This window comes from Ictalurus furcatus, chromosome 21 (genome assembly GCF_023375685.1).
Source record: "Ictalurus furcatus strain D&B chromosome 21, Billie_1.0, whole genome shotgun sequence".
Lineage (NCBI taxonomy): Eukaryota > Metazoa > Chordata > Actinopteri > Siluriformes > Ictaluridae > Ictalurus > Ictalurus furcatus.
This window is the reverse complement of record NC_071275.1, coordinates 20,923,975-20,933,974: the sequence shown is the minus strand read 5'-3', so window position 1 is coordinate 20,933,974 and position 10,000 is coordinate 20,923,975. Positions and strand designations below refer to the sequence as shown.

Sequence of the window (10,000 nt, the reverse complement as noted above, 5' to 3'; positions counted from 1 at the left end):
GACATCATCGGCATAAGCAGATCATTTAAAAACTGTTTCATATCCTTTCATATCCAGGAAGGGTTACACCTGAGAGACAGTCTTAATCTGTTTAGGAGAGGCTCTATGGCCAAGGAGTACAGCATGCCAGATAGTGAGCAGCCTTGTATAACTCCTCTCTGGACCTTAAAAGGAGCGCTTAAACCACCGTTGATCTTTAAAATACTCTCAATGTCACTGTACAAGACTCGCACCATGTTTATAAAACCAGAGCTGAACCCGAACGCATCTAACGTTTGCCACAGATACTGATGTTCAACCCTGTCAAAGGCCTTTTCCTGATCTAGAGAAATCAAGCAGAATTCACAGCCCAATGACTTGGAGAGGTCCAAAACATCACGAATTAATCAACCTGTTGGGTACGCAGTAAGTCTGATCGACATGAACGACATGCTCCATAACGTTTCTCAGCCTCATGGCCAACACCTTTGATAAAAGTTTGTAGTCAGTACTGAGAAGAGCCACTGGTCGCCAGTTTTTGATCTCCTGTAAATCTCCTTTTTTAGGGAGAAGAGTAAGGATTGCTCTCCTGCAGCTCGATGGTAATTGTCCCTTGTTCAAACTGTCTCTGAGAACAAGCAGTAGATCCTCTCCGATCACAGGCCAGAACACTTTATAAAAGTCCACAGGAAGGCCATCGACACCGGGTGCCTTACCGCTCTCTAGGCTCTGCAATGCAGAAAGTAGCTCAGCAGCAGTGATTTGAGCTTCCAGCTCTGCATTGACCTCCTCGGAGACCTTGGGTGTAAACCCTCATAAAAGGACTGCGCCACCTCTGGTTTCTTTTGGAACTCTTTCCTGAAAAGCTTCTCATAAAAAGCAACTGCACACTTACGGATCTCCGCAGACTCCTGTAGGAGCTGCCCGGTGCTGGATCGCAGAGAGTGCATGAGCTTCCTCTGTCCATTCCTGTGTTCAAGGCCAAAGAAAAAGTGAGAGGGTGCATCCATTTTGACGACGTTTTGATGACGAGAGCGAACCAGAGCACCTTGGGCAGAGAAACTCAACAGGTTAGATAGAGCTGATTTTATTCTCTGGAGAATTTTTAAATGTTCTCCTTTTCTAGAGAAGTCTGCCAAACCCTGCAGCTTCACTATTCCACTCTCCAAATCTTTCATAGACCTTGTCATGTCTCTTGTGACATTGAGAGTGTACTGTAGGCACAGCTGTTTGATCTTACCCTTCCCTATGTCCCACCACTGTTGTAGAGAAGTGTATTCAGACTTCGTTTTTATATAACTTCTCTAAAAATACACAAGGACATCCTTAAAAACATTACCAGACAGCAGAGATGCATTAAAATGCCAGTAGGCGCTATTACATTTCACATCCTTGACAAAGATGGAAACTTGGACAAGGGAATGGTCTGAGATACCAACTGGGTGTATTGAACAGCTTCTCAGTATGTTGCTTTGATGTGCGAAGCAGTAAAATCTATCAAGCCTTGCCAAAGACAAAGAATTATCTTTTACATGAGCCCAAGTATACTGACGCTGAGTGGTGTGGAAGAGCCTCCAAACATCACATAGATCATTCGCATCGATTAATTTAACCAGACATCCCTTACTGGCTCCATATGGCTCTGGGTGGTTTCTATCCAGCACTGCGTTTGCAGTGCAGTTAAAATCACCACCCAGGAACATGTATCCGTCATCACCACAATTACTAATAGCAGTGTTTAAAGTGTTTAAGAAGACCACCCTTTCTGTGCCTACAGTTACGTATACATTGATAAAAATTAATTTGACATTTTCAAATACAGCTTGTATTTTTAACAAACGACCCTCAATGATTTCCTCAGTCACACAAGAGATGGGTAAAAAATCTCCAGAAAACAAGATGCCAACTCCACCGCTGTTACTGCTCTTATGACTGAGGAATGTTTCCCCGTCCCATTCCTTCTTCCATGCAGTTTCGTTATCCGCTGTGCTAGGTGTTTCTTGTAAGAATATGACATTTAGTTTCTTGGCCTTAAACAAGCAGAAAAGGGACGCTCTCTTCACATCCTCTCTAGCACCAATAATATTCAAGGATCCCAGCTTTATGTCACACATAGCAAATGATCAGCTAAGAATGATAAGAATAGGGAGAAACAAAATGCGAGATACTTAACCATCTTTCACTATTTTCTCTCTAACTTTCGTCATCAGTTTTTTGAGACGATAACCGTCTTGTTCACTAAAAGTTGGTTGGTCGGTGCTTTCCGTGTTTTTCATAAACATTTTAACAGAATCAAGGAACAATTTTAAATCTGGGAAAAAATCCTCAACTTTAACTGATCTCATGCCTTTTGTCCTGTCTAAAAACGACTGAATTTCAGTGGAAGAGTAAGCGCCCTCCACCTCCATCTGAGAGTCTCCACCTACATCACTTTCCACACTTTCACCCTCTTGTGCGTTTGTAAAACCGTCCTCTGACTGAGATGAACAGCCCATCAATTTTATCTTTGACACTTTTGCAGTTTTTTCAGTGTTTGATTTATTTTCTGGGTTCTTCCTCTTGGTGGAGAATTTAGGGAGGTCAGCGCCCATGTAAACATCCTCCTCATTAGCCAACACTGACTCTGCTACTCTAGTCGCGGTGTGACCAACGTTCATCTCCACTTCTAAACCACCCTGTTCTGTGGAGACAGTTTAATAACACTCCTCCACCGAGCTCCGTCAGGTGGAGACAGTTTAATAACACTCCTCCACCGAGCTCCGTCAGGTGGAGACGGTTTAATAACACTCCTCCACCGAGCTCCGTCAGGTGGAGACAGTTTAATTACACTCCTCCACCGAGCTCCGTCAGGTGGAGACGGGTTAATAACACTCCTCCACCGAGCTCCGTCAGGTGGAGACGGGTTAATAACACTCCTCCACCGAGCTCCGTCAGGTGGGGACGGTTTAATAACACTCCTCCACCGAGCTCCGTCAGGTGGAGACGGGTTAATAACACTCCTCCACCGAGCACCCGTCAGGTGGAGACGGTTTAATAACACTCCTCCACCGAGCACCCGTCAGGTGGAGACAGTTTAATAACACTCCTCCGCCGAGCTCCGTCAGGTGGAGACGGGTTAATAACACTCCTCCGCCGAGCTCCGTCAGGTGGAGACGGGTTAATAACACTCCTCCACCGAGCTCCGTCAGGTGGAGACGGTTTAATAACACTCCTCCACCGAGCTCCGTCAGGTGGGGACGGTTTAATAACACTCCTCCACCGAGCTCCGTCAGGTGGGGACGGTTTAATAACACTCCTCCACCGAGCTCCGTCAGGTGGGGACGGGTTAATAACACTCCTCCACCGAGCTCCGTCAGGTGGGGACGGTTTAATAACACTCCTCCACCGAGCTCCGTCAGGTGGAGACGGTTTAATAACACTCCTCCACCGAGCTCCGTCAGGTGGGGACGGTTTAATAACACTCCTCCACCGAGCTCCGTCAGGTGGGGACGGTTTAATAACACTCCTCCACCGAGCTCCGTCAGGTGGGGACGGGTTAATAACACTCCTCCACCGAGCTCCGTCAGGTGGGGACGGTTTAATAACACTCCTCCACCGAGCTCCGTCAGGTGGGGACGGTTTAATAACACTCCTCCACCGAGCTCCGTCAGGTGGGGACGGGTTAATAACACTCCTCCACCGAGCTCCGTCAGGTGGGGACGGTTTAATAACACTCCTCCACCGAGCTCCGTCAGGTGGGGACGGTTTAATAACACTCCTCCACCGAGCTCCGTCAGGTGGGGACGGTTTAATAACACTCCTCCACCGAGCTCCGTCAGGTGGAGACGGGTTAATAACACTCCTCCACCGAGCTCCGTCAGGTGGAGACGGGTTAATAACACTCCTCCACCGAGCTCCGTCAGGTGGAGACGGGTTAATAACACTCCTCCACCGAGCTCCGTCAGGTGGAGACGGTTTAATAACACTCCTCCACCGAGCTCCGTCAGGTGGAGACGGTTTAATAACACTCCTCCACCGAGCTCCGTCAGGTGGAGACGGTTTAATAACACTCCTCCACCGAGCTCCGTCAGGTGGAGACGGGTTAATAACACTCCTCCACCGAGCTCCGTCAGGTGGAGACGGTTTAATAACACTCCTCCACCGAGCTCCGTCAGGTGGAGACGGTTTAATAACACTCCTCCACCGAGCTCCGTCAGGTGGAGACGGGTTAATAACACTCCTCCACCGAGCTCCGTCAGGTGGAGACGGTTTAATAACACTCCTCCACCGAGCACCCGTCAGGTGGAGACGGTTTAATAACACTCCTCCAGGTCCAGAGGATTTTGGATGGTAAAGGGGAAGAGCAGCAGAAGATTTCCATATTTCTGAAAGCCGAGTTTTCTCCTTTCTGTTAAAAGCGCAGTGATCAGTCTCCGTAAATGTTTCCTCAGACATCTGGAGATGACATTAAGAGCTGCTTCCTGCGCGTTAGAGAAGGAGAAATGATGATAAGAATAAGAAACACGAGGATTCATCTGTGTTCTGATGATGAAACTGTTGCTTAAGTTTCCCGCATGAACACAGGGTTTTAAAAAAAGTCCAAAATCTGTGTTCTCAGGAGCAGTATAGCACCGATCCACCGATCCACTGATCCACCGATCCACTGATCCACTGATCCTGTCCTGTCCATCATAATCTCATCATAATCTCATCATAACCTCATCATAATCTCATCATAATCTCATAACCAGAGAGACGTAGAGGACCTGTCTCACTCTGTCTCACCCACTTTCACTTCATCTCTCTTTTCTCGTCTGTCTCACTTTCTTACACTTTTCTTTTTTGCCTTTAACTTTTATCCGTATAATTTTTTCATCTGATTCTTTCTACTTTACACACTTTCACTTTTGTCTGTTGAAATATTCTGTCTCTCTCGTCCCCAGTCATTCTGTCTCTTTGTTTATTGTTATCCGTCTCTTGTCCTCCTCTTTATAAGGCAGCGTTCAGTTCCTGGTTCCTGAGACTGTTTATCTGATGTAATAATTACACATTAGTTTGTGTTTGTGTGTGTGTGAGAGTGAGAGAGAGGGAGAGCGCAAGCTCTGGCTGGTCGTACAGGTGGGAACCATGGCAACCACTCACCCAGCTGCGCTATAATTTGACGGCTTTGAGATTTCCAGTGTGCGAATATGACACTGAGCTGAGAGAACGAACGAACACACACACACACACACACACACATATCATCTCTCTTATGTCTCTCAGGTGTGTGAGGCGGGACCGGTGCGAGCACTCTGACGAACCTTTCCGATTCGCTGATGAGATCAGGCGGTGTGTAAAAGTCTCCGCCCACCCGGACAGCATCGCCGTGTCGGAGCACGCGGTCCCGGTGAGTTACATCATCGTTACATCATCATTACATCATCGCTCGCCGTTTAATATTCACTTTAACCCGTTCACTCTGTGTATGAGTTTTACACAAATACGTTTTAAGGAATTAAAGTTAAACTGATTGTCGTTCAATTCAAAACTAATTTAAAAACTGATTTGTATTTCTGAGAGCTCACCTGAGATCATCACTTACATATTATAACATTTCATTTACATAATAAATATAATAATAATAACAGCGTTTACTAGTACGACTACTGTTGTTGTTATTATTATTATTATTATTATTATTATTATTCCTGTAGCTGCTGCTGGAGGTCAGTAATGTTCCTGACCTCTCCACCGGGGTCACCTGCTCCTTTGGGAGCCTGGCAGAGGTCGAAGGTCACATCAGCGGGAACAGCATCATGTGTCTCTCTCCGACCTCCCGGGACGTCCCTCTGATCCCCGCTGACCGAGGTGAGAGACGTGAGAGACATGAGGACGACAACACGATGAAGAGAGAACCAGAGCGTTTCAAATAAACGTCATGGTGTCCCTCTCTCTCTCTGTCTGTCTATCTCTGTTTCGGTCTGTCTCTTTCTCTCTGTTTGTCTGTCTCTGTTTCGGTCTGTCTCTCTCTCTCTCTATCTGTCTGTCTCTGTTTCGGTCTGTCTCTTTCTCTCTCTGTCTGTCTGTCTCTCTCTTTCTGTCTGTCTGTCTCTCTCTGTCTCTGCCTGTATGTCTCTCTGTTTTTGTCTGTCTCTTTCTCTCTCTGTCTGTCTGTCTCTTTCTTTCTGTCTGTCTGTCTCTGCCTGTATTTCTCTCTGTTTTTGTCTGTCTCTTTCTCTTTCTGTCTGTCTGTCTCTCTCTGTCTCTGCCTGTATTTCTCTCTGTTTTTGTCTGTCTCTTTCTCTTTCTGTCTGTCTGTCTCTCTCTGTCTCTGCCTGTATGTCTCTCTGTTTTTGTCTGTCTCTTTCTCTCTCTGTCTGTCTGTCTCTCTCTTTGTCTCCTGCTTGGGCTCGCTATCCATGTCTTTGTCACCTACTCTGTATCTGTCTTTCTCTCACTTCCTGTCTCCTGCTCTGTCTCTCTGTCTCAGACTGGTCAGTTGTGGAATTAAAGGTTGTTGCTAAGGAGACGGGTCACATGGTGGTGAGCACAGAGGTGAAGTTCTACAACTGCAGCACACACAGCATGTGAGTGTTCTTCTCTTCACACTCCTCATGTTCTACACGCTGTTCCCTGGGACGCAGTGATAAATGAACGTGTGTGTGTGTGTGTGTGTGTGTGTGAGTAGGTGTTTGTCATGTGTGAGCAGTGCATTCCAGTGTCACTGGTGTAAATACAGAAACACCTGCACACACGATCCAAACAGCTGCTCCTTCCTCGAGGGACACGTCAATGCATCAGAGGTACACACACACACACACACACACACACGCACACACGCACACATAGTAACAATGAGTAACATAATAAGAACTGTTATTAAGTGGGGCTGTACAGTGTGTGTTCTAGTATATCGTGGAAGAATTCTTCAAGATAACCTCTGAACTCTGACCTTTGACCTCTGCGCTGCAGTTGTGTCCTCAGCTGGTGCGCTCGGGGGAGGTGGTGATCGTGGCGGGAGACGTGAAGCCGATCACGCTGAAGGCCCGGAACCTTCCACAACCTCAGTCGGGTCAGAGAGGCTACGAGTGTGTGTTCAACATCCAGGGAGTGACGCACAGAGTGACGGCGCTGCGCTTCAACAGCACCAGTGTACAGTGTCAGAACCGCTCGGTCAGAGAACACACACACACACACACACACACACACACTTATACACAAACATTTATACACACACACACACACACACACACACACACACACACACTTATGCACATACAGGCAGTCTATGAGAACTGTATTAATTGTATCTGCCATTCACCTAAAGATAAAAATGTGTAATTTATTAACTCTCTCTCTCTCTCCCTCTCTCCCTCCCTCTCTCTCTCCCTCCCTCTCTCTCTCCCTCCCTCTCTCTTTGTCTCTCTCTATCTCTCACTCTTTCTCTCTCTCTCTCACTCTCTCTCTCTCTCTCTCTCTCCCTCCCTCTCTCTCTCTCTCTCTCTCTCTCTCTCTCTCTGTCTCTCTCTCTGTCTCTGCAGTATGTGTATGAGGGGATGAAGGTCAGTGAGCTGGCAGTCGATCTGTCCATCGTGTGGAACAACAACTTCATCATTGACAACCCTGAGGGAATTAAAGGTAATGAAACACACACACACACACACACACACACAGGGCAAATATGTAAGTGTCCGAAACACTCTAACATGGCAGTTAAATGAGCCTCTGTGTGTGTGTGTGTGTGTGTGTGTGTGTGTGTGTGGGTATCCCACAGTGCACCTGTATAAGTGCAGCGCTCAGAGGGAGAGCTGTGGTGTGTGTCTGAAGGCCGAGCGGAGGTTCTCTTGTGGTTGGTGTGTGAGCGAGGGTCGCTGTACACTGCGTAAACACTGCACTTCACCTGGAGCGCCACACAGCACACACTGGCTCGGACCGAACCAACACCACAAGTGTACACACCCCCGCATTACTGAGGTCAGTGCACCGCTCTCATCACACCTAAGTAACATTCATACCCAGTTCATTAACACTTCATTACTGAGCTCAGAGCAGAGGAAACAATAAAGATTACTCAATTAATACTTAATTACTGACTCACTGCAAGCTACAGCGCTGTAAAACTGCTGTACAGCAGCGGACATATCTCATATCTCATATCTCAGCTTCTTCACCGGGGAAATCAGGTGATATGGGCGGTGCTCATGTGACATCATCTTAACTAGATTCAGAGTGGAGGGAACTATAAAAATAATATTCCTCACTGTTCATGGTGGGATGCATTTTATAAACTTAACATTGTGCATGGTTTTATTTGTTATTATTATTATTATGATGATGATGATTATTATTATTATTATTATTATTATTATTATTATTATTATTATTATATCTAAAGTGAAGGAAGTGCCAAAATTGCCATTTTATAACTCACATTTATATAACTTATTTATAGTTTACAGAACAGCTTGTATGGTTTACATAAGCCCCGCCTTCTGGAACTGTCCACTTAGCCCCGCCTTCTGGAACTGTCCACTTAGCCCCGCCTTCTGGAACTGTCCACTTAGCCCCGCCTTCTGGAACTGTCCGCTTAGCCCCGCCTTCTGGAACTGTCTGCTTAGCCCCACCTCTCAAAATGTTTGACTACTTCTGTTTCAGGTTTCCGGTAGAACCCCTCGGGTGACTGTCCTCTTTCGCAGAGTAATGCGAGTTGCAGTGTTTATGCAAATCAGGGTAGGTCATTAGGATATGAGAGATAAAAGAATGCTGATCACAGACACTGTCACTATGACAAACTGTAGCAATTCCAATCCGCAGTGTGTTTACAGTTTGCAGGTTTGTTGGTTTATTATATTTTAATTACTCAGGTTCCTATAAAACAGTTTTCTATTATTCTCCCATTACAGCCTCTCCCACAGTCCTGTTTTTACAGCTCATATCCACTTCCTCTTAAATGCCTTTACAGAACCGCCATTCTTCAACAGAAGTCTGTTTTATGCCCTGTGTGTGTGTGTGTGTCTGGGTGCACGTTTTACACGTTCCCTTCTCTACCACATCCCTTAATTGTTTCCCATAAGCCTCTTTTCCTCTGCACCTGTGCTGTAATTAAATCGAGTGCAAATTAGAGCGAGTGTTCGTCATAAAGAGTGACAGCTATATAGAGCCATATGAGGTGTGTAGGTGCTAAAGTGTGTGAGCGCTAATGCTAGCAGGGTGTAAGAGCTGTGAGAACGGGAGGGAAACAGACTGCTGTGTTCTGTGTTTCAAACACACAGGTGTAAATGTCTGCAGGTTAAGTATAAGTTTGAAGGCATCTTTTATTTTTGGGGTTTGAGGCGTGTTTAGACTGCAGGTGGATTGTGTCTGGGTCGGACTTGGGTTGAGTTTGGACCATATTTGGGTCGTGGTTTGGTTTAATGTGGTTGGCTGCGACTGTGTCAGATTTGGAGCATACTACAGTTGCGTTTGGGTTCGGTTTAAGGTTGCGGTTTGAGTTTGAGCTCAGTGTGAGTTTGTAATTAGGATGAAGAGAAAAGTGATTGGTCCTGCAGGTGAGCATAAACAGGAAAACGAATAAAAGAGACAGTGAATGAAAAGTAAGTGCTGAGAGGAGTTTGTGTTTGTTCGGGCCGAATTTGGCCGGATTTGCAGCTCCATCTGAGAGCGAGACGACGAGCCAAACCTGATGAGCTGCTCACACATCAAAGCAGCGTGAGTCTTTTGAAGTGAACTTGGGTGTTCCTGTGTAAAAACTTCTTCTTCTTCTTCTTCTTCTGCCGTTAAACTCCTCAGTCCCAGTCCCAGCTAAAGACAGAAACAGATTTATTAACACTCAGAATATGACTGATTTCTTTCTTCCTTCCAGAGTGTGTCCCTTTCAAAGAAGGTTCAACGTGGAACCCTTAACTATCCAAAGAACCCACAAAGAACCTATTGTCCTGACAACACACTTTAGATCCTTTTCCTACTTTCATGAAGGTTGTAATCTGTCTGTCTCTCCGTAGGTGTCTCCTCTGTCCGGTCCTCCTCAGGGCGGGACCATGGTGACCATCCGGGGCGTGAA

At 46.2% G+C, this 10,000-nt stretch overlaps 2 protein-coding genes across 3 annotated transcripts in view; both read left to right on the top strand.

The window, feature by feature from the left end:
• The window catches only part of LOC128625267 (plexin-A2-like), a 28,488-nt gene extending 19,415 nt beyond the window's left edge, over positions 1-9,073 (top strand). The window contains exons 5-12 of one of the 2 annotated variants that reach the window (XM_053653465.1): positions 5,224-5,347; positions 5,655-5,808; positions 6,431-6,527; positions 6,629-6,743; positions 6,913-7,113; positions 7,482-7,578; positions 7,715-7,914; positions 8,596-9,073. In XM_053653465.1, the coding sequence (XP_053509440.1) occupies positions 5,224-5,347; positions 5,655-5,808; positions 6,431-6,527; positions 6,629-6,743; positions 6,913-7,113; positions 7,482-7,578; positions 7,715-7,914; positions 8,596-8,682 (1,075 nt within the window). In that variant the 3' untranslated portion in view covers positions 8,683-9,073. Of the gene's footprint in view, positions 1-5,223; positions 5,348-5,654; positions 5,809-6,430; positions 6,528-6,628; positions 6,744-6,912; positions 7,114-7,481; positions 7,579-7,714; positions 8,031-8,595 lie in introns of those variants that run through there. The other variant, XM_053653464.1, reaches the window with a different exon arrangement.
• Positions 9,074-9,977: 904 nt separating this feature from the next.
• LOC128624717 (plexin-A2-like) overlaps positions 9,978-10,000 on the top strand; it is a 29,967-nt gene continuing 29,944 nt past the window's right edge. Inside the window, exon 1 of the mRNA XM_053652376.1 lies at positions 9,978-10,000. This exon is cut by the window's right edge and continues 93 nt beyond it. Coding sequence (XP_053508351.1) covers positions 9,978-10,000 — 23 coding nt within the window.